This window comes from Aulostomus chinensis, chromosome 17 (genome assembly GCF_037954235.1).
Source record: "Aulostomus chinensis isolate RoL2024-O1b breed Wild chromosome 17, RoL_Achi_v1.0, whole genome shotgun sequence".
NCBI lineage: Eukaryota > Metazoa > Chordata > Actinopteri > Syngnathiformes > Aulostomidae > Aulostomus > Aulostomus chinensis.
Genome location: NC_141336.1, coordinates 7,899,177 through 7,923,229, shown reverse-complemented (window position 1 = coordinate 7,923,229; position 24,053 = coordinate 7,899,177). Strand labels below are relative to the sequence as shown.

The window sequence follows — 24,053 nt, the reverse complement described above, 5'->3', positions numbered from 1 at the left end:
AGAAACTGGACAGAGACGGTCTCGTAGCCACTAAGTCACCATTATGTGACCACCAGAACCCAGTTTAACTCGACACAAGACTGGTTCATGTTGCAGGTCAAACACTCACCTTCATCTTTCTGGCTATTGGAGAAAGTCCAGCTCGAAAGATTTTGGATCACTGAAAGACACAAACCGGAGAAGCCCAGTTAGCTGTACATAGAGGACAGAGGGGGACAAAATGTCAAACTGTCCTGGGGTTGGAATATAGTGCTAAGCTAACGATCTAGCCACTGACTTGTGTTAGCTCAAGCATTCTCGACTGACTCGGTGCAGCCCCCCTCCCTCCTCTCTGCCCGGACCAGATCAAATATGTGGCAGATCACCTTAACATAGCGAGGAACGGTTACCAAGATCCAGCCAGAAGCATCTGGTTTCGGTGGATTGAAGGTGAAATGTCGGTTGGTCGATGTCGTGCGGCTGTGTGAGGACAAACAGCGCAACCGAAGAAGAGCTTTCCTTCCCGCTCCGAGCTCCACTGAGTCACGTCGCCATCACAGCTCGCCATGTCAGTTCGGCTAGCTCGGCTAACTTCACCCCCACCCCAAAGCGCCTGCTTTCGGGCAGCTGTTGGGGGGGTCCGTGTTGTCGCTAAATCGAACTCGAACTATGTCCAAACAATGCCCAGTGACCGCGGGAAGAGAGAAGAGACGAGCTGGGGTTCACTCTCCAGTTCCGAGCTAAATTTAGCTAGTTTGCTAACAAGCGATTCAACTAGCTAGTTTGTGGATCATATGGCGATTTAAACCATCTGATAACATCCGTGCTAGCTCCAATAGCGTCAACATTAGCTCCTTGAGCAGGGTAAGTGCGGTTTCTATCACATTTAAGAGACTATGAGACATTCGTTGGAAAAAGTACGCGGCGGATTTATTTAATTAATTTGTGGCTGTTCCACAAAGGCGCAGAAGCTTCACATTTCTTCACTGCGAAAACAAGCCGACAGCCGCTGCCATTCAATTCACAGACAGTCTTTTACAAAAGCGATTAACCGCACATTTGCCGGCCACAGCGCTGACATCTACACGGCTTCCTAGCTCTGGTGTGCCTTTGACGAGAACCAGGAATAGTGATTGTGGAATTCGGGACAGAATGCGAAGATTTTTATACTTACATACACCTACGCGGCTCCTTCTCCTCTCGTTTGGACTGCAAAGCGATACAAGAACAACAAGCTGTTGAGCCCGAGCTCGGTTTCCTCTCATCCGATTGGCTGCAGTGACAACGGTGGTTGAAACAGACAAATCTGATTAGCCATGTGAACCCTCTATTTTAATAGGTCAGTCTATTCTAGCGCCATTAGTGGGTGATACGAACACGGCGCCACGGGGGAAATGACGACATCCGCTAGGTAATCGTCCAATAGGACACTAGAACAAACAGAAACCCGCCACCTGAGATGGCAATTGGACTTCCGCGGTTTGCTTCCAGGAGCGGCGTGTCACTATTGGCTGTGTGGGCTTCTCCCAAGCCCTCAAATACGTGCTGTGATGTTAGAGACAGCACATAGGACTCCATTCTAAAATAGTCCCGTGTAATGTGTTGTACACAATCATTGTCATAAGAGAAGTGGTGGATGAAGTTTAGTTAAAAGCAAACCACGCTGAAATCTCATAAATGACCCATAATGTATAAATAAACCACTGATTTACACCAAATCTGGAATATTTACACTTGTTCTGCTGAATCCAAATTCTAAGAAAGGAGGCTAAACTGTTTACTTAAATAATTGTTTAATACAATAATTTGTTTTAAGATACATTTCACTTGTTTCATGACATGTATGCCGAAGTCAAGGGATGTTTCTAAACTATGTTAAAAGTCTGTATTTGTTATCATTGGAGTCAATAGGTCGCACGTGACAACAGTAAACGTTAAGTAAGCTCCCTTTGAAGCCAAGTTTGCTGTTGCCGCATTCTTAAACAACGTCACGGAGTGGAGACTGTGGGGAAACGAGCTCCGCAACAAATCGCCCGACTTTGTTGTCACAGCACAAACACTTAAAAACGAATATAAATGACGATCTGAAGAGGCGAGGCAGACTTAATTAGTTGCGGTGAAGAGTCCGTCTTTGTGATGCTGTTTAAGTGTCGGCGTTTTTACGTAACAGGAAGACAAGAGGCAATATGTCAGTGTTTTCTGCGTGAATGAGGTTATTTCTACACAAGACGCAACAGTGAGGAGTAAACAGGGCGGGTTCATGGTCGATGACAGCTGACAGTCAGCTCATCCTCACAAGCGAGTTACTGTCCGGTTTCCTCATCTAGTTGGTTCTGACTGAAGCCGAAGATACAAACCCTACAGAAATATGTTTGATCCGAAAGGAGAACTCCTCTACTAGTTTCTCAACTACTAGTTTCAGCTTGTTTTGTTTTTCCAATACCATATATCAGGGTCTAGTTTTTGAACCAAGATGTTTTATATTTTTCCATGAGATTGGCTCTACCATGGGTTGATAGTGACTCGATAAAATTGTATGGAAATTAAAGGTTCACTTGTATTAAATTAGGTTAAATGCACCTATTTAATGTCATGTCAAATTGCCCTGTTTAAAGGTGAAATACCAACTTCTGCCATCAATAAGCCATTTGTACATCTTTTAAAAAGGTTCTTAACAAAAGTTATGGCTGTTTTGTATCACAGGTCCCAAATAGCGTTTTCTCAACAAGGCCAAAATGAAGACTTCATGCATAACTTTTTTTTTTTTTAGGAAAACTGCTTGAAATCCACCTGTAACCTCAAGTTTATGCATCTTTCTTTTCTTTCAGGTTGAAACTTGTCTGAAAAATTCAGTTTTTATCTACTCACTGTCATGTTGAGGTTGGATGTATGCTTTTAGTCTCCAAAAGACCATTGGACTTTCCCAATAAAAGGCATTACAAAAATGTCCCTAACAATTTAAATTACCAACTATTTAATTTACAAAAAACACAAACCCTTAAATTCCTCAATGCTGCTTGTCTGATGAATTCCAGGTGTCCTGAAGCCTTGACATGCCAATTAGTTTAGAAAAAACATTACTGATGCCATGTTTTTAGCCCCACTTCAAACATGACCATAATTTAACTTAATCTATTCAACTAGTACTCCCTGCCCACAGGAGCCTGGAGCACCTTGCCATGATGCCAAGGATTTGCAGGTTCAAAGCACTTGGTTATTCCAAAATACAAATTAACATTAGGTTTTACCACTCAACAGGCAAATCATTTATTTAAGTCACTTTGTATGACTGTGTGACAAAAATAAATGCTGGTGCCTACACAGAAGTTAATATTTGTGAAGTGAAATTTTCACATTTGGTCTTAAAAATATTCATAGATGAATAAAAATGTAACTGGAAGGCAGGTTAATGCCTAACAAGATGATTTCCATACTAAACTTGGTGCAGCTTCATCAGTCATGTTTGTTTCACACCTGTTACCAGTTCACCAGAGGCACTCTGCTTACGTGTTGTCCTGCAGAATGAAGAAACATGCTGCGAGAGCAGAAACAAGCTTTTTCTTCCAACATTTTCTTTTAATTTTGAAACTGAATCATTGGGGGGAAAAGGAAAACAGACACAAAAGTTTAAAAAAATACCAAAAGAGTCAGATTGGTTTTAAAGACAGAAGTGCTGAGTTTACATGTTGTCTTCATCAGAGTCATCATCCTCCTCCAGAGAGTCCTGAAAGACACAACCTTGTAAGCTGACTGAACTGCCACCTAACCCTAAAATCAACATAGCAACACATTCCTGGTTTTTTTTTCATACCGAGTCCAACATTTGGCAATGAATCAACACATGAAAAGAAGCATCATAATCCCGCCAACTGAAGCTGTTACACTTGTCTGCATCAACAAATACACTCAACATTTATTTAACCATTTAATTTAAGGATTTACTAGGCTGCTTTCTGTTCATGTGTCAAGTCTTGCTGCCAACATCCCACTCCCATATAGCTTGATTGCCATTCTGCAACTGTGAGCATCCGCCCTGGGTATCTCAAGGTTGTTGCAAGGCTGTCTTGGTTGACACATCTCTGCAATATTCTGTGGACATCAGGGGCGGTGCCTTTGGAGTGGCAGACCGGAGTGGTGGACCCCATCTTTAAGAAAGGGGACCAGAGGGTGTGTTCCAACTATAGGGGGATCACACTCCTCAGCCTCCCTGGAAAGTTCTACACCAGGTTACTGGAGAGGAGGGTCAGGGCGATAGTCGAACCTCAGATTGAGGAGGAGCAGTGTGGTTTTCGTCCCGGCCGTGGAACCGTGGATCAGCTCTTGGAGATGGCCCCTCCAAGAGAGGGCCGTTCAGTCTTTCTACCAGAGGAGCGAGAGTCCGGTCTGCATTGCCGACAGTAAGTCAGACTTGTTCCCGATGAGGGTTGGACTCTGCCAAGGCTGCCCTTTGTCACCAGTTCTGTTCATAATTTTATGGACAGTATTTCTCAGCGCAGCCGGGTGGTGCAGGGGATCGCGTTTGGTAGTGGGAGGATGTCGTCCCTGCTTTTCGCAGAAGACGTGGTCCTCTTAGCGCCATCATGCCACGACCTCCAGCTCTTGCTGGGATGGGACAGTTTGCAGCCGAATATGAAGCGGCTGGGATGAGAATCAGCACCTCAAAGTCTGAGGCCATGGTCCTCAGCCAGAAAAGGGTGGTTTGCCCACTTCAGGTTGGGGTAGAGGTCCTACCTCAGGTGGAGGAGTTCAAGTATCTTGGGGTCTTGTTCACAAGTGAGGGTAGATTGGAGCGAGAGATAGGAAGGCAGATTGGGGCGAAATCCACAGTGATGCCGGTGCTAAACGTTGGGGTGAAGAGGGAGCTTACCCAAAAGGCGAGGCTCTTGATTTACCGGTCAATCTATGTTCCAACCCTCACCTATGGTCATGAGCTTTGGGTAATGACAAAAAGAACGAGATCGCGAATACAAGTGGCCAAAATGAGTTTCCTCTGCAGGGTGGCTGGGTTCTCCCTTAGAGATAGGGTGAGAAGCTCAGTCATTCGGGAGGTGCTCAGAGTAGAGCCGCTGCTCCTCCATGTCAAGAGGAGTCAGTTGAGATGGTTCGGGCATCTGGCGAGGATGCCTCATGGACGCCTCCCTTGGGAGGTGTTCCAGGCATGTCCAACCGGAAGGAGGCCTCGAGGCTGACTCAGGACACGCTGGAGGGATTATCTCTCTCTGCTGGCCTGAGAACGCCTTGGGATTCCCCCAGAAGAGCTGGTGGATGTGGCTGGGGAGAGGACAGCCTGGGCTTCCTTGCTGAGGCTGCTGCCCCCACGACCCGGACCAGCCGCATAAAGCGGACGATGACGAGTAATGATATGAATTTTGTCCTGAAAATAATCACTCTCAACTGATAACATTTTGAGCACACAAAAAACTTGTGCTTGGGTTAAAAGATATAGCCTTGGATTGAAGGTTTTGGGTTAGATCTAGGTCCAGGTTAGGGGAGAGGTTTTGAAGTGTATGGGTGTGTTCTCACCTTAGCATATTTCTCAGCTTCCTCTCTAATGTTCTTGGGTACCAACTCATGTCGACCGTTTGTAACTAAGAAAGTAGACAGAAAGATGGAGTCATTTGTAACCAGGGCATCAGCAGATTTGGTGTTTAGAAGTCAGTGTTTGTGTGTGTTCTTTTCCTTGCTACATATTGAGGACTAGAATGGGTATCTAACCAACATAGTGAGGATATGTTTCGAAAGTATGGACATTTTAGTTGGTCTTCACATCTTCAAAGGGCTGTTTGAAGTTCAAAGACTTGGTTTTAGGGTTGAGGTTAGAATTAGTTTCTTGTTTGGTTTAGGGTCAAGGTTAGAGTCAGGCAGTCAGTTGAGATGGTTAGGTTTAGTGTAAGGGGCTAGGGAATCCATTACATCAATGACAGTCCTCACAGAGATATAAGTACAAGGATGTGTGTGTGTGTGTGTGTGTGTGTGTGTGTGGTGAGTTAAGCTCAGGGACTGGTCAGACAGCCAAAAGGAAGTGACAAAAGGAATTCAGGTCAGTGAGTGAAACACTCCTTAGTGTTTATCACTCCTGAAATCTGTTTGGATCAGAACATCTGAGGATTTTTCATCTGTTTCATTATGTTGTGAGAGTGAAACATGACTTTCAGTAGTAATATGGGTTTTTTTTTTTATAAATATTGCAAAGGACCTCTTACCTTCACCCACCCAGCTGAGCTCCAATTCAAATGCTTTGTCCTTTACCTCATCATGAACTATGTAGATTCTAGGGAGAAAAAAAAAAACACAACAAGATGACATTGTGAGTCAGTCGCATGTATTCAAGCAGGTCTAAAAACCTTGTTGACCATTTGTCAGTCTGTCACTACATTCAGTTGTGTGACACATACACACACACACAAAACGTCACTAATGAAAATGAGGTGAGCAAAACCTTTTCTCAGCATCATCACTCCTCCCCAACAAACAATCATCTTCAAGAGTCTACATGACAGTAAGACTCTCAAAACAATTTACACTGGCAGGTCAACATTCATAGCAGTTGATCTGCTTTGTGAAAACTCACAGCTTTGCTGTTACTTCAGCAATAAAATAATGAACTAATCCACCAAAAAATAGAAGAACAGACCTCTATCAGCTGATATTCAATATGAAAGGGGTGATTGAAAAGATGATCATTCCACTACTGAGACAAGAGGTGGTCTCTGTATGTTTCTAAGTAGACCATGATGCAGCTTATTTCAGATGTGAAAGGAAACAGGCCACATCGAGGAACTGAACTACAAAACATTCATTTAACTGATTCATACATGCAGGTGATCATCTCGTGAGAGAGGAGAGAGAACAAGACAGAAAGAGAGAGGAGATTTGTTTATTTTAACTCATGCTCTGAGCTCATAAATAAGAACAAAAAGGTGAATTTAACACTTAAAAGTAGTGAGGCAATCTTATATGCCACAACAGGTCATATTTATTAAGACAGTGAAAACTAACAGTATAGATAGTCGCAGGAGTTTTGGAGGTAGAAGTGAGTAGGCCAACATAAGTTGAATATAAACGCAGCAAAAAAAAATTAACTGGAGTGTTCCCCTGAGATTTGAAGCCATTCATCCATCCATCCATCTATTTTCTACCGCTTATCCTGTTAAGGGTTCTGGAGCCTATCCCAGCAGCTTTCAGGCGAGAGGCGGGGTACACCCTGTACAGGTCGCCAGTCCATCGCAAGGCCAACATATACAGACAGACAACCATTCACTCTCACAGCCACGTCTATGGTCAATTTTAGAGTATCCAATTAGCCAGGTACCAATTTGCATGTCTTTGGACTCTGGGAGGAAGCCGGAGTACCCAGAGAGAGCCCACGCAGGAACAGGGAGAACATACAAACTCCTCATAGAAAGATCCCATGCCCAAGACAGGGCTCAAACCCAGAACCTTCTTGCTGTGAGGTGACAGTGCTAACCAGAGCCGGTTCTAGACAGGCACATTTAAGGGGGCAGACAGAAGTGTGAGGGGGGCACACGGTGGTAACGGAGGCGGGAAAGGGTGTGGTGGTGGTGTTTTTTTCCGGGGGGGGGGGGGGGGGGGGCCCTCTGGATAACTGTTTCTGTCATGTAATTTTATTGCACTCTGTCAGACCTCTACCCTAAGACCTGTCCAACTTCGTCCCACCAGTCCCACCTGAAGGTTAAGCTTCTGCTGGTGCAACTCGTAGGGTCACTGAAGAACGCAAACCTCCTGACCACCATAACCTTATGGCAGTCCCTCAAGGGGAAAATTAAAAAACTAATAAAAAAATTTCTCATCAGATTACAACAACTAAAAACTTGACATTTACCTTACTTGGATGGCCTATATCAAATATATTCAAACCAACAATAACACTTCTCACTACTGCCAATATTAAAACTGAAAAGGGTAGGCCAAGTTATTCCAAAAAAATCCCTTAAACAAGTCTTGGGAAAAAAAAGATAAATGGAAAATAAAACAAAGTAATATATCCATCCAGATCTTGACAACCAACAATTTAAAATTTATCTTAATTGGATGGTATAATTCTCAAATAATGTATTGTACCGATGTTTTTTTATTTAGTTGTTGTTAATTATCTCGCGAGTCGCTATGATTTTGATGACAGAGATTTTCTGCTTCCTTAAAGTCCCCCACTGTCCCGCTGCTCATTTTGCTCTACTCTAACTACTGGAAAAACTGACACCACGTTATTTGCATACTAACAGTGATTGGATGTTTAGCTGAGAGGAGGGTGAGTGGGGGATCTCTGCCTAGTGCTGTGTGAGCCTGCACACATACAGAGCATGGACTCAGCAGGGAACGAGGGAAGAAGAGGTGAAACCCATCATCTCATTTGTGCCTTTTCCAGTGGATTTTTCAGCTACACTAGTAAATCTTATCCATATTCAGTTTGTGGGTAATCTATTATTTTCTCTTAAGGGAGAGAGAGAGAGAGAAAATTAGAAACATCATATTCCTAGTGCAATCAAACACAGCAAAAGTTTGTGTCCGCACTGAAACCTGACACCACACAGTCAGGCTAGGTCATTTGCAGCCAAACAGTGATTGGAAGTTGACTGAAGGCTGAGGAGTTGGGAGGGGTGTGTGTGCGCATGTGTGTGTGTGTGTGTGTGTGTGTGTGTGTGTGCTGCGCAGCCTGAGAAGATACACACACACAGTGGTGAGAGGAAGCTGATACTATATTGCATACATTTTTCGGCAGATGTTTCCACTACTGCAGATAATTTTGTCAACTCGTAATATATTATTTTTGTGAGTATATCAAAATGTGTTTTTCTTCAACTTCTAAAATTTTGATTTGAGGGGGCAAGACATTTTTTTGGGGGGGGTGGGTTGCCCCCTCTTGCCCCCCATCGAGCCAGCCCCACTGCTAACCACTGCACCACCGTGCTGCCTAATTTGAAGCCATGTTGAGGACAAATTATGTGTGCATTCTATTCTCACCACATGATATTTGTATACAATGTTTGGGGCACTTTACAAAGTGACAGTGAAAGCAAACCAGACCAAATTAAGAATGCTAATTTGCTAGAACTTCTTCCCTGAGCCACACAGAGTCCACCAACCTATTGGTATGAAAGCCACCTTAGGAGGCTCATGGTCCAGGTGTGTGGTTAAGACCATGGGGAGCTTTCACACATAAATTTGGTCTGGATCAAAATTAAAATTCCAAGGCTCCAGACCAAAGATGGCAGGTGTGAAAGGGCCTCACAAGATCTTAATAACTACAGGAACTTTCCCATTAACTAGGAACCTTTGGAGGGACTACCTTAATTTTCATCACAAGAACAAGGGTCTAAATTTGGTTTCTGCAATTTTATTTTATCCCATAAAACTCCCTCCTTGTGAGCTTGTGCTTTGCAAACTTCCACAAACTATTGAAGGAGGACCTTTTTCTGCTGAACATTTGACTGGTTCAACGCTCATTGCATTTTATTTAAACAATGTTTGAGAAAGTCCACAAACTCAATGAACTGATGACAAGGTCCAGGCCTTTTCAGGTGTTTATGCAGAGGACATTCAGCAAGAATTAGAGACAGCAACCCTCAATAAAAGCATGTATTTTATATGGGTCAACAATCAAACTTGCTTAATCTTCATGTGTCTTTATACTGCTGATGACACAAAAATGGGCTGAAGGAACCTTTAAGTTCCTTCGCAATCTTGCCAGTGCACTGCCATGATCAACAAAAAAAGATGTGCAAGATTGCTATACAAGTTGTTTGTAAACATGGTCACGCTTGCGCAGTTCATGTTAGGGTTCCCTGATTTGTGGGACTCCCCAAGCATGATGTAGATTAATTCATGGAAGATCGTAAACATGGAAATTGTTTGAAAAAAAAAAAAGGAGTGAAATAGAGTCTCGGGGACATCAACAGGAAGACTGATCTTATGGCAGAGGGCCAAAACTTTATTGATAGATGAGTGAGCAGCTCTCACGGAGCTTCCACAATGACAGCCTGACAGGCAGCACAGTGACAAAATCAGAATGCAACAGGAAGGTAGATTTACATCAACGGGTCATATCATGGGAAACCCTACACAATGCAGGTTGCCTTTTTCACGCAGCAGGCGAGCCAGGCAGAGCTGAGCCGAGCGGCTAAACGCCCTGCTCGCTTGGAGGATCGTGGACACGGGTTGAAATGCCAAGGCGACCCTTTCAGAGTGCCCAAACACCCATGTTCATCCGTGTTTTTGGTGCAGTGTGAAAGGGGCTATAGACATCAGACCCACATGTCTGCATGGTCCTTTCAGCATGGTGTAAGCCACTTCAAATATATCTGTCCTTATTACTATCGTCCAACAAATTAGCAGTTTCACAGTTGGTGGTGAAACACTTATTCGGGTATTTTGAAATGATTTATCATCCCAGACCAACCACACAGACATCAGTTTTAGCAAAGGTTAGTTTGTATGTGATGGACTTACATTTTGGCGACCTCTTTTACCAGCTCTCGGCATGTCATCTCCTTCATCTGACAAACAAGTAGAGTCACCATCAGTTTCAGCTTTTCTTGCACTTCCACATTCATAAGATTCAAACTCACCTGCAGCTTTTCAATCTCTGTCTTAGCAGCTTGTTTTGCTTTTCCGATGGCACATCCCCAGTAACCCTGAACACACAAATACACAAAATTACATAGTCTGGACAAACTCACATGAGGATTTGGCTGAGTGACTGAAACAGCTTCCCTGCAACAGAGTGAAATGGAGTGAAAAAAAAATAAATTAGCAAGTGGAGCAAGTGATAAGACCCTCAAAGTGAACGAAAGATATGATAGGTAGTCATTTTTTTTACCTGTTTAAACAGGCTCATGAAACACAGCTGAGAAGGGCAACCATGGTAAAAACATGCATTTGACTATGTCACAGAAGCAAAAAATAGGCCAAAATCTCAAAATAAGTCAGTGCATGAAGGAGCAGTAACATGAGACAAGCATTTCAGTGTGTGTGTGAAGTGTCAACTGACAGGGGATTGGTCAGACAGCCAAGAGAAATTGTGACATCACATGACATCAGCTCACTGAGCGAAACCTTTTCTCAGCATCATCACTCCTCCTCCCCTGCACTGCTATGATGTGCAACCTGGACAGTGTTTGGATATATCAAACAACAGAGCTGCAGGATTAAAATCCCTGTATTTTCAAAATCACATTTCAAAAATTTTCTGTTTGATTGTTTAGCCCTAATCCCATTAGTCAGCAGTTTTCAGATGTGAATATTAATTTCTTGTGCAACCCTCAGATTAATATAAACAGATTTAAAAATACAAATATATGCCATCAATGTAGCTGGATGTACTGTACATTAGACTGTTTATAATGAGAGCCAACATAGACTGTTTGAGTGAGACTCACGTATGAGATGCCTGATGGGTCAACCATATATAGCTGTGGGCCGTCATCTTTGTCATAAGAGCCCAGGATAAAGCTGCAGACATGAAGACTGTGAGGCTTTCGCAGTGTTAACAGAAGCAATGCATTTCACAAATGCTAAAATGCATCTCTGTGCTGAAAACTAAATGATTTCAACTGTGTCAACATTACATTTACATTCATTTCGAAATATATATAAAACAAATTTTCATGGGTGGAATGTTTCTCAACATACCAAATAAAAAGAATATTAATGAGATCTTCTTGCAGTGAGCAGCCTCTCCTCTAATTAGAGGTGGATGGTCCGATGTCTGTGGCACTGTTTCCTATTCATGTTTATTCTGATGGGAGATGCAGTTTTTACACCATTTTTGTTATTCTGCTGGGGCTGGGAATTGTAGCCCGGCTTTTCTAAAATCCTCTGCATGGCCACAGACTGGCCTCAGACTGGTTTCACATTGCCAGATGTCCCTCCGTGGCATTGTGCCAGCACAGGAGAGGCTCTGAGTCAACTATTCATTATTCTGATACGTTAGAAAGAAGGTCTGCCTTGTTTGAGGTTCTGTAATCCAATCATATTGTCCTTAGGATGTCGTAAGCACAAGATGCAATTCAAAATACTGTCCTGGAGCCACCAGAATGGCCATGCTTGAGATGTGACATTTAATCCATAAACAGCAGACACACATACAAAACTATGCCTGTTTATCAATGTTCAAAACATTATCATGGTATATTTTTCAGGAAAAGCTCTGAACAGAAGCCTTATTAATGATTCAAATTTTCCTTTAAACATGCCATTTTCAGTACATATGTTGCCGTTTCACATAGTGAAAGGGGATAGCAGCATGCAGAAAGTGGAAGAAGCAGACTGTGCCAAATGAAATAGTTTCCCAAAGGTGAACTGATTACCACAGCGTTACTCTGATAAACTAGACTAACTCAGACTGATGTAGTCATTTTCCCTGATGCTCATGTTTCTATCATGAGAATATCTTTATATAGTTAAAATATCTGGTTTTAATATGTTTGTTGATAATATTTCCACCTCATAAGACCATATGCATCAAGACCAACCACCTCAACGTGTATCTGTGATAAATGAGACACGCACATATGCATCACTGATGCAAACAACAAAATCAAATGAAACTGATTCACCTTCATCTCACGACCTCATTCCTTCCATTTCTTGGTGAAAATGAGGGGGTAGTCAATATTCTACAATTTCATTTAGCAGACGCTTTTGTCCAAAGCAACGTACAACACAAGCAATATGGCTACATACATATTGTAATACTTTTCCCCACAATACAAAATCCATATTCCAGCTATATTTTTTTTTTCCAAAATATGATCCATGTTTTAAATAGATTGTAAATAAAACTTGTGCTTAGGTTGGTGTTGCAATACAGCTACTTCATGACACATCCTAGTGAGGAAGACAGTCAAGGAGAAGGCCAGTTAAAAGCCAACATTGAGAAGTAACTTAAAATGCCTCTTTACTTTCAAGCAGATGCTTGACATGTGATGTCTACTATACACAGCAACTTGTATTTTCAGCTGTAATTTTTTTAGTGATCTATGCAGAAGCAGATTATATTGTGATATCATCATATTGTGTCAAAGTATTGACCCATCTATTCTATTGTGAGAATCTTGCCAAGTCCCAGTTAGTAGTAGGTTTATGAACCTAATAAAAGGGCATTTCCTCACACATTACTGATTTTCAACACAAACCTACATTATTAACAAAACTCTCTCAGACTAAAAGTTGTCAGGTAAGAAATTTCACATCACAGCACTGTTGTCATAACTCAGTAAGGTTTGACACTCACCTGCAGCCAAATGGCCGCACAGCACTGTACAGTGTGTAGGCATGGACATACATGGCCACTCTCTCTGACAGGTGCTGCAACAAGTGGAAAGACTGTCAGTCAATTAAACCCATCAATGTTACTTTATCTGATCATCCATTTATTGATGATGTCCCATTCTAACAGAACAGACCAGTTCTGGAGGTCACAGTGAATCAGTGAGGGTCCTCGTGGATACAGGAAGCAGCAAGTGTTTACCTTGAGAGGAATGTCGTGTCCATAGTTTGATCTGAAATTGGAGGCCTCTTCTCGAGACACTTCAGCCAGCGAGCGAGCGTCAGCCAAAAGGCCAGCTACAGCCTGAGGGGTGAGGAAATTAGAAAGTTATTATGGTTATGGCTTTTGACATTATATTTAGATCAGATGAGTGATTTCTTTAACTCTAAAATGAATATATATAAATAATGAAGCATGTATATTAACCTCTCTTCTCTGGAAAAGAAAGTGTCGTGACAAACAGACAGATTCAAAATGAACCAAAATTATTTTAAAATATGCATGCATCTAAGTTTATTTAATGACCATTTAAGATGAGTCCAAGGGAATTTTGATGTTCCAGATTGATTTACTAATATAATTACGCTGTTGTTCACAGATGAAACCTAAAAGTGCGGTACCTTCTCGGCTTGTGCAGAGACAAACCTATGGCACTTAACACATCAAGTCAAGAATAGAGACAGCAGGGTCTCTATACATGGAGTGAGCACAAATACCTGCTTCAAATTTGGTCTGAACATACAAGACAATCTCCCCACAGAGACACTGTACATGTCACCCATCATGTTGGTGCATCCTGTGTGTCAAGGCTAACTAATAGGCTGACTGTGGCCTGTATCCAGAAGCTGTACAATCCACAATGAATTCAAATAATTGAGCTTTTCTAGTTTTAAACACTAGGGCTGGCTATTGATTCAGATTTTCCAGATCGATTCGATTCGATGCAATATCAATTCAGTCAGGCATATCAGTTAAAATAACCCTGTAAATTTAACAAGTAACCTTTTGGCCAGGTACAGTGTTAAAAATTATGTTTAAATTAAGAATTAAACCCAAGAATTACTTTCTTTCAAACATGCATACATGTTTGGGATTTTCACTTCATTTAATTGTTTGCATGTCGGCAAAACATAGCAAAGCTCCAGAGTTTTAATGAGGCTTCTGAAACCATCGTTTTCAACGACTATGTCCTTGCATATAAAAATTGCAACAGCCTTGGTTATTTTCTTTGCACGATGAGTTTGCTGGTAACTTGGGTGCCAATACCTGCTCCAGGCTGGTTTGTTTGAGCCCTGCTTACTGTGTTTCTGGGTGATGTCATGTCAAATGGCTGCGAAGATTCATCGTGTTGCCACTGTATTTTACCTTCCCGTTGCATATTTTGCCAATTACTTGTTTTTTGTCCAAGTCATCGTTTTCTTCCAACTTGTTAAATCCGAAATACATCCAAACATCAGCTTTTAAACTTATCCGCGGTGCCAGGAGAGATGGACTCGCTTCTGCCATGTTTGCTTGACTGCTTGCAGTAACATATCACAAGACCTTGTTCCATGGAAAGTAGTGCTTTTTGCTGATCACATGAGACTACCAGGTTTGATACTTCATGCTGCTTCTTCGCACATCCAATGAACAAAAAACTACCCCAGTTGAAAGATCGATCTTTGGATTTTATGAATCAATTATGAACCATTTAAAGGGAGATCGATTAAAATTGATTCTATTGATTTTTTTAAACCCAGCCCTACTTAACACAGTGGCTTATCATCTCACTTGATGCCAGTAGCAAATCAAATCTGTGCATTCCAAGTCAGTCAGGAGAGCGAGAGTCAAATTCCAGGAAAAGTGAGTCAGATGAGAGAAGACGTGAATAATTTCGCATGGCTCGCTAACAAATACGAAAAGTAGATGGCAAAAACTGACATTTTAAACCAGAATGACAGACTTGTACATGTGCATTCTTCCATGGGCAGTTCAAAACCTGAGTGTATTGTATGCTCAGAGACTGTGACGCTTATTAAAAGCAGAAACATGAAATGTCAGTATGAGACAAAGTGAGAAAGATGAAATCAGAACTAATGGCACAAAAATCCCTGATCTAAGAGCCAGATATGATCAATCCTCAAGGATTGATCATTCATTGCTTGGATTTGGGGTCAACACAAAGTCCTGACAGATATTGTCAAGGAGTGACTGAATATGGTTGCTGAATTTCATTTGAATACCCCTGCTGTATGTCAAGGACATTATTATAAGTCACACACATGCACATTATGCTGACATCTTTGTGTGATGCCTACTAAAATACCAGTATATCAGTGTGTGTGTGTGTGTGTGTGTGTGTGTGCTTGAGTGCATTTTTACCATGCCAACATGTCTGTCAATGTTGAAGATGCGTTTGTTGGAGCCCTCCTCATACAGTTTGGATAGAACCAGCTTCTCCACCCCAAACACAATGCCATCTTTACAGCGGATCCCGATGGCAGTGCTACACACACACACACACACACACACACACACACACACACACACACACACACACACACACACACACACACACACGAGAGTGCGGATCATGTGACACAACTGGGGATCAATTAGTATCAACTAAATGGTAAAATAAGGAGCTGAGACTGTGACCAAGAATTGAAAGTGAATCAAAACTACGATCAGCGCTGACCTTCATTTACTCTTTTCAATATCTTTGAAGCAAACATTCAGAAACTTGTCTGCTGTAGAGGTGCTTTGAGTAGAAATTCTAAGATTGGCCACTGGTCACTTCCTGGTGTATATGGATGAATGTAAAACTCTGACCTGCTGTTCTCGACAGCCTTCATGGCATACTCCACTTGAAAGACTCGGCCATCTGGAGAAAAAGTGGAGGCCGATAGGTCATACTGCAAACACAGAGAGACATTCATATTTAAACTGGACCAAAATAATTAAAGAAAAAAATGTAAAGACACTATCAGAACATTGGCTTATCTTGCCTCAATGACGTGCAACACTGCACTCTTTAGAAAAATTAGCTTAAAATTATTGTTTTTCATCATATCTTATATTTGCATTGTTACAATGACAAAGGCCATTACAATGACCATAATTACTAGGCATAGTTAAGAATGATGTCTATTCAAGTATAGAACTTCCTCGAAATCCTTACAAAAGATGATTAAAATGATAGTTAATCGCCCTTGCAGACATTTTCACTCAAAGAGACCCAATGTGAACCAAATTCACATCTCAATCCACTGCAACTGACCATTATCATCATCATCATCATTTCAGTCAAGAAAATGGTTTGCAATTTGATGTTTGTGGTGAGGGAAAGGTAAAAGTTTAAAAAAAAAAAAAGTTTCAGAATTGACGACGCAATTTATTGAAATACACCATCACCTACTATCCAGACAGTTACACTCCGGATTCTCAACACAGGCCAGGGGTACAACTGGGCTTTAAACGGATTCTAAAAAGGTGTTAGGCGATTAAAAAGAACACACATTGTACTAAAATCATAAACGGCGTCAAAGAAAGGTCTAGGACTGGAGTGAACTCCAACCTACAGCTATGGCATCTTAAATATGGTTTATTCTGAAGGGAGTTTTGCATGTACCAGTGCTAGCAGCTAGCACTAACTCATTCCGCACAGCGATATCGGCTACCAATCTGGCAAATTATGCGAATGACGCTGTTTAAGTATTTAAGCTATTTCCGTGTCAAAACAGTCACTCCAAACAATTAAGTCGAACTAACGATACTTTCTACTTTAAATTCCAGTGTAGCTTCCGTGAGCTCGCCGGGCCTCACTGTGACTCAGCAGGATAATACACGCGCTAGCTACAGGTTGGCGTGAGTGAAAAGAATTTGGGCAGGAATCTTGCATATTTGTTAATAAGGTTCAGTAAAATCTAACTCTAAGAAGATCAGACTGTAACTGAAAACGCATCTCGGCCCGGAAAAAAACACTCACCCCGGTCCCTATGGAGCTCATTTTGACAGAAACAATGAATCCTGTGATCGACTCAGTCAAATGATAGCTTGTCCTGCTGCGATTGTTCTTCTTCTTTTTACCGTTTTTCTGACGGAAGTCAACCAGCTTTAAAAGTACATTACCGCCACCTTCTGTGTTGGTGTGGGAACTACAGTTAACTACTTCCAATGAAAAAACAAATAAAAAAAACAACATCCATCCATCCATCCCTCCATCCTTCCATCCATCCATTTTCTTCCGCTTATTCTGTTCAGGGTTGCGGGGGGGCTGGAGCCTATCCCAGCGGCTTTCGGGTGGGGTACACCCTGGACAGGTCGCAAGTCCTGAACAGGGTCGCCAGTTCAATAACAACAACAACAACAAAAACAATTTCTCTCCATACCAAATTCTTTTTGCTCAATCCAGTTTCTTTCAAACAATGAAACAGCTCTCCAACCTACGAGGTTTGGAGACTAATTTATTCCACTCCATTCTCTGTTTCTTGTGAGTATTTGTGGTAGAAAAGTATTTTCTTGCTCTACTTATTCTTGTATATTGCAATATTCACTTAGCCCTGAAGGATGTTTTTCCGATTAAGTGTTGAGTCTTATTCAGTCTTGTGTGTCCAACTCTCAGCCTGATTACGATGTGTCCTCTTTAGTGCTCCTTTTAAGTGCTCTTACTGTGCTCAGTTCCTGTTGAATTGCATGTAGGTGTCTTCCTTTGTTTGATGTGTCCCACTTATGTTGCCATTCTTTAAAGATGAGTCTTTTGATTAGCCCTTTGGCTTCTGCCCAGCCAAAGAAATTTACATCACTGCCTCTGGGGTCAGTGCCTGTTTAGCTAGTTTATTCACATTTTCATTTCCCTATACCCCCTGTGTGGTGGTACCCATATGAAATTGATCAAAATGTTCTTATTTTTAAATCTGTACAAGGTTTCATAAATGTTCTTGACTGTATCTTGCCTGCTATTGGGTGCAAATGACTTTCGAGTCAACAGTGCAGAGCATGAATCACAACATACGATAACCTTTTCCAGTTGTGAATTCTGTATCCACTGCAGGAATGTATAAACTGCCATCAGCTCTACTATATAAACAGGCAAATCATCTGAAGTTCTTCTCTTAACAGCAACTGGAAAGTCTAGAATACTGAATGCAAAACCTGTTTCCCCTGTGATGGGATCCTTGGAGCCATCTGTGTATACTGGGACATATGTGTGATATAGTGTTTGTAACCTATCTTGCACCAAAACTTTTTTTTTTATTACCACCCTTCTTTATTTCCTATATCCATCCATCCATCGTCATCTTCCGCTTATTCCTACACATTAAGGGTCGCGGGGGGGGGGGGGGCTGGGGGCTCCTTTTCAGTAGCATGCTACACATCACTTCCTAATGACGTTTCAGCTTATACATCTCACATTTCCCTGCTAGATTCCTAGATACTTAAGTTAAATCTAGTTCTGAAGTGTATCTTGTGTGTATGTCCTCGTCCTCCTCCCATCATTAAAACACACAATGCCCTTCACCTCTAACAGTGCTACACTTCATCACATTGCAAAAAATTGTAACCGGCATAAAGGTACATCTTGTCATAGCCTTCAAAATATAAGCTTTAAGAATGAGTGTGGATTTGTAATTTTTAAGTTTATTCCTGACTTTGGAAATGTTTAAAAATTTATTTCGCCAAATTATGCATTCCACTCATTGTTCATCTTGAGCGTATAAGCCCCAAAAAAAGTTACAATTCCAGGTAATCAAGTGAAATATCAGTGTGTGTTTTGTTTTTGTTTTTTTACCATTTAATTAATGTCAGGTTCCTGTTGTTAACATTAAAATAATATTTACACTTACCATCTCGATTCAACAGAATGGACAGACCACAAACACAAAAGTACACTTGCAGGATGATGATTTCCTTTACATTGTCTCGATGAGTATGACACAGGCTGATGTAATTTACGTCACAGAGGGAATGTTTTAGCACTGCTCGTTCTGTGCTGCCATCTGCTGCTATAAGGAGGTGTTGCAAATATTACGAAATATTCCCAAATCGTCCTCTAAGTTTCAACATGAAAATAACATCTGTGGCATGTTCCAAAACAAATATGAGACACAGATGGGCAAGTTACCATTTTGTCTGCATTCAGACACTCAGCACATAAGGTCAACACCTGTTCAACTAACAGCTCAATCTGTTTCAAACTGTTAGCACTGGTTGTTAACCTTAATAACAAGGCATGGCAAAACACATAAATCCATCCATTGTCGTCTTCCGCTTATTCCTTACTAGTAAGGGGGGGGCGGGGGGGCTGGAGCCTATCGCAGCATCTACGGGCGAGAGGTGGGGTACACCCTGGACAGGTGGCCAGTCCATCACAGGGCCAACATACAGAGACGAACAACCATTCACACTCACATTCATACCTACGGTCAATTTAGAGAATCCAATCAGCCTAGTCCCCAAATTGCATGTCTTTGGACGGTGGGAGGAAGCCAGAATACCCAGAGAGAACCCACGCAAGCACAGGGAGGACATGCAAACTCCACACAGAAAGATCCCGCACCCGAGCCAGGACTTGAACCCGGAACCTTCTTGCTGTGAGGCCACAGTGCTGACCACTGCACCACCATGCAGCCAAAACACATAAATCTTAAGTCAGAAATGTTATGTCTTAAGGACATAACAATTCTGATGAGAGAGCTACTGTAAAGGCTTAAAAAGAGTGTTTGATAAAGATTTATTCAGTGTACATGGAATAAAAAAAACAACAAATATATATAAAAAAATTTAATCTATATAATATGTATTTATACACACACACACACACACACACACACACACACACACACACAAATCCATCCACCTTCTTCTGCTTATCCTGTTAAGGATGGGGGGGGGGGGGGCTGTAGCCTATCCCATCAGCTTTCGGGTGAGAGGCGGGATACATCCTGGACAGGTCGCCCATCCATCGCAGGGCCAACACATTTAGACAGACAACCATTCACACTCACAGTCATACCTATGGTCCTGTTCAATTAGCCTAGTCCCAATTTGCATGTCTTTGGACTGTGGGAGAAAGCAGGAGTACCTGAAGAGAACCCATGAAGGCACAGGGAGAACATGCACTCCACACAAAGATCCCGGGACTCAAACCCAGAATCTTCTTGCTGTGTGGCGATTGTATTGTACTTTTATACCTTAGACAAAGAAGTATATATTAAATCCAAAGCACAGACTGAACACACTGAACCAATAGATTAAACACAGCCACGAGGTGTGCGAACACATAATTGCTTCATTGTACACACACTAATCAGGTTTAGGCACTATAAAATGCAGCAGGTGAGTTCCTCTGTCTTCAAAGAAAATGGAAGGAGTTCAAAGAAGAGGAGTAAGGGTGAGAGGGGGAAGCCATGGAGGAGGAGGAGGATGACTCAAGGAGATGAGGAACAAACCTTACAAATGAAATACGTGCAACTCTAGTTAACCATATCCTGATATATCCATGGGCTGACACTGAGGGAGGCTGGACATCATGTTCAGCCAAATCTGAGCAAATTCACAGTGGCATCTGTCATTAGAACATTCAGACAAGAAAACAGGTAAGAAAAAATAATCCACCTACAGCTACATTACAGTACTGTATGCACCATATCAGCACTTTTGATACCCCTTCCTGTGACATTTCAATTATGCATCTTTCTCTACATGGGATTGTGGGTCGACAACACTGAAAAAAGAAAATACAGTATTTAAGTATATCATACCTGCCTGAACGTCAGCATTGTGCCATGGCCAAATCATTTCATGCCTACCCTTCCCTTTGTCCTGACATGCCCTCCTGTACTACTGTGCTGCACCATGACATCAACGTTGGTTCTGCTGCTCCCATCAAACAGCACACATACCATTTTCCTTCAGTAAAGAGGAGAAGTGATGAAATGTGAAGCCAACTATCTGTTAGCGAATGGCTTGGCTAAGCCCAGTCATAGTCTCTGGAGTTCCCTGTGTCTGCTGGCTCCAAAATCTGATGGCACCCTGCACTTCTGCACAGATTTTCGGGAGGTCAATGCAGTCATGGTGCCACAGTCCTTCCTTCTGCCTTGGGTAGAGGATTGTGTTGAGAGAATTGTTCCAGCCACCTTTATTACTAAGCTAGACTCTAGACTGACTCGAAGTGTACTCACAGGTTCCTTTGACTTCCAGGGCTTCTGACATCTCAGCCTTTGTGACATTTGATTATTTCCTGCAGTATAGAGTAATGGCTTTTGGTCAGAGGAATACAGCTGCCACCTTCCAGCATATGATGCACTTAGTGCTAGGGGATCTGCCGTAGTGTAATGTGTATGTCAAATAAATGGTGTTCTTAGTAGAGAACAATGGCTGGAGCAATAATGGCACAACCCTGCCCAACCAGAAGCTGCCACTGCTATAAAAGATGGCCCACTTCAACTGCTCTGATTTGTCCTCGGAGGAGAGAAGGAGAGAACCACAAACCCAACCACACCTCGGTAAACTGAATAAACATATTGCTGACTCGTGTGTTATATTATTGTAGGGAAAGGATATAGAAATTTGCCGAAATGTCCAGCATGGTGCGTGCACTCACCACCTAAGCAGGGGGGAAGCATGTATTTGTGTGTGAACCCTTTTAATGTGACCAGGCCTTTGTCACAGTGTATTTTGATGACATGGTGATTTATTACGACTCCTGGAAAGACCATCTCTCCAGTATAGTATTCGTGTTTGACCAGCTTGCTAGGGCCTCAATGACTGAATAACGGCAACCATGAGTTTGGTAAGGCCACAGTCACTTACTTGGGCAAGGAAGTTGGTCATGGTCAGGTCAGGCCAGTAAATGCGAAGGTGGAAGCAGTGCTATTGTGCAAGGCGAGCGGTGGGGAATAGTTGCCGACAACGCCACCTGGGGGCTTTCACCCCAGGATATAAACAAAATTTTAAAATGACCAGGCTCCCAATTGAACAAAGGCACACAGTTTGAAATACCACAGGACAGGACCGTGATTTCCAATTATAAAAATACTTTTATTAGAAAAATAGTTTAAAATGAACAGACTCAATGAATACCAATAATAAGGAGTGCAAGAGGAATTACCGAAAGGAAAAGGGGACAGGGCTGGGGCTTACCACGACAGCGGTAACGAAAAGGGGAGGGATAAAAAAAAAACTACACTTCACCCGTGACACAGCAAACCAAAAAAAAACGAGAATAAGGAACCACCACCAGAGGGACCGCTGCCGCTCTGGGCCCTCAGCACCTGTCAAAGAAAAGAAGAGAACACCATTAAAAACATGAAATCAAGGCAACCCTCACACACTAACCAAATATCGCTACCCCAAATAACCCAACAGAAACTATTTTAAATCCAAATGATCAAAATGGGGAGCAAAAGGCAATAATAATAATAATAATAATAATAATGGTTCTAAACAATAAATCAGATGTAACCCACAAAAACTAACCGTAAAAATTCAAAGGAAGAAATAACAGAAAAGGAATAAACTCAAATAATTAAGGAAATGTCTGCCCCCCTAATTAAAAACAGTCTCCAAGGGGATCCAGTGGCCCACGCTGAGGCTCTTATAAAGGCCGTAGTGCACGGCTTTAACCGCCGTTACTGGGACCAGAGCCCGTTATGAGCCGAATCAGCAAGAATCCAGAATGAAGAATAGAAGAAGAAGAAGAACCAAAACAGCAGCGAGGCTCACAGCGGCAATTGACGGCCGCGCACTGCAAAATAAACAAGTTAACCTAATTAAAATGTGGATAAAGGGCATTACAGAATAACAAAAGCTAAGAATAAACATTTCCTACTGGAGAGCAGAATCGTGGCGTCAGACGAGGCAGGAGGAGGAAGCCCGCAGCCCAGACTACACAAACGATGGCCGGGAGGGAATAATCAGAACACCACAGATCATCGGCAGCTTGATATGAAAGGCAGACAACTACGCGTCTTACCCACAGAAAGCGTACCACGCACACACCGGCCAAAGGGAGACAGCCCAGCTCCCGGTAACACCACACCGCTGGACGGAGCAAAACCGGAGTAAACACGGGGCCCATGACACTGAATAATCGAGCAGAGCAAGCATGCGTACCTTTGTTTTGTAACCCGATCTGCTGACCAGCGAGACACCACCACGCACGGCTGTCGGTTCCGTAAAGGAGGGAGAGGAAGCGGAAAGGACGGAGAAGGGTCCGACCAGGTCTATTTGTAGGTGACCACTCACTAATCGTCTGCCACACTGCCCCTCACGGTGGGGAGTGTAGCGCTATCCTGCCACACTATCTTTTCCAGCTCCCTCCACCAGACGTGAGCTGCATCGGTTTTTAGGGATGGCTGGCTATTATCGCTGTTTTTGTAAGAACTTCTCAGTGGTGGTTGCTCCCCTCAATTGTCTCTGTAGTCCCCTTGTGCCTTTTGTGTGGGATGATGACTGTGCCTATGCCTTTGAGGCTGCAAAGTCCCTCCTCTGCACTGATCCTGTATTGGCTACTCCTAACTTCTCCCTTCCCTTCATCCTAGAAGTGGATGCCAGTGCAGCTGAGGCTGGTGCTGTGCTGCTGGATGTGAGCCATCCAGTGTGCTACTTCTCTGTAAAGTTTAAGTGAAATCAATTAAACTATTCAACCATTGAAAAGGAGGCACTGGCCATGCTCCTTGCACTCCAGCACTTGGGTGGTCTTGAGGTCTATGTCAGGTCCAGTCCATCCCCCCGTGCTGGTGCACACTGACCACAACCCTCTGGTTTTCCTTTTTTGTATGTACAACCACAACTGGGTGCTGGG

The 24,053-nt window shown here is 42.5% G+C and overlaps 2 protein-coding genes and 1 non-coding gene across 7 annotated transcripts in view; all 3 read right to left on the bottom strand.

Moving 5' to 3' along the window:
- The window catches only part of arid4a (AT-rich interactive domain 4A), a 52,248-nt gene extending 48,868 nt beyond the window's left edge, over positions 1–3,380 (bottom strand). For all 4 annotated transcript variants that reach the window (XM_086183132.1, XM_086183130.1, XM_086183131.1 and 1 more), the window contains exons 1-2: positions 1,154–3,380; positions 110–160 (exon numbers count right to left, since the gene is read on the bottom strand). In XM_086183132.1, the coding sequence (XP_086039258.1) occupies positions 110–115 (6 nt within the window). In that variant the 5' untranslated portion in view covers positions 116–160; positions 1,154–3,380. The remainder of the gene's footprint in view (positions 1–109; positions 161–1,153) is intronic.
- A 154-nt stretch (positions 3,381–3,534) lies between these two features.
- Positions 3,535–17,391, bottom strand: psma3 (proteasome 20S subunit alpha 3). 2 transcript variants are annotated; one of them, XM_086183134.1, is made up of 11 exons: positions 17,235–17,391; positions 16,079–16,161; positions 15,629–15,752; positions 13,469–13,570; positions 13,232–13,305; positions 11,376–11,448; positions 10,566–10,631; positions 10,447–10,493; positions 6,183–6,250; positions 5,503–5,567; positions 3,535–3,703 (listed from the first exon to the last, which is right to left on the bottom strand). In XM_086183134.1, exons 1-11 carry the CDS (start codon positions 17,253–17,255, stop codon positions 3,659–3,661), a joined length of 768 nt encoding a protein of 255 aa, XP_086039260.1. In that variant the 5' UTR covers positions 17,256–17,391; the 3' UTR covers positions 3,535–3,658. The 2 variants fall into 2 exon arrangements, with proteins under 2 accessions (XP_086039260.1, XP_086039261.1); XM_086183135.1 differs by having other exon boundaries at positions 16,079–16,130; positions 17,235–17,338.
- LOC147246174 (small nucleolar RNA SNORD53/SNORD92) lies at positions 10,994–11,076 on the bottom strand. The gene has a single exon (XR_015109928.1). It is a non-coding gene; the product is annotated as a small nucleolar RNA SNORD53/SNORD92 (small nucleolar RNA).
- Positions 17,392–24,053: the final 6,662 nt, after the last annotated feature.

What these genes read in the sequence shown, in the direction of transcription:
- psma3 (XM_086183134.1), bottom strand. Translation starts at nt 17,255, where the DNA reads ATGAGCTCCATAGGGACCGGG. An exon ending in TTGACAGACATGTTGGCATG is followed by an intron (nt 13,571 to 15,628) that starts GTAAAAATGCAC and finishes CTCACCCCTCAG; the next exon opens with GCTGTAGCTGGCCTTTTGGC. An exon ending in GTAAAAGAGGTCGCCAAAAT is followed by an intron (nt 6,251 to 10,446) that starts GTAAGTCCATCA and finishes TTTTCTCCCTAG; the next exon opens with AATCTACATAGTTCATGATG.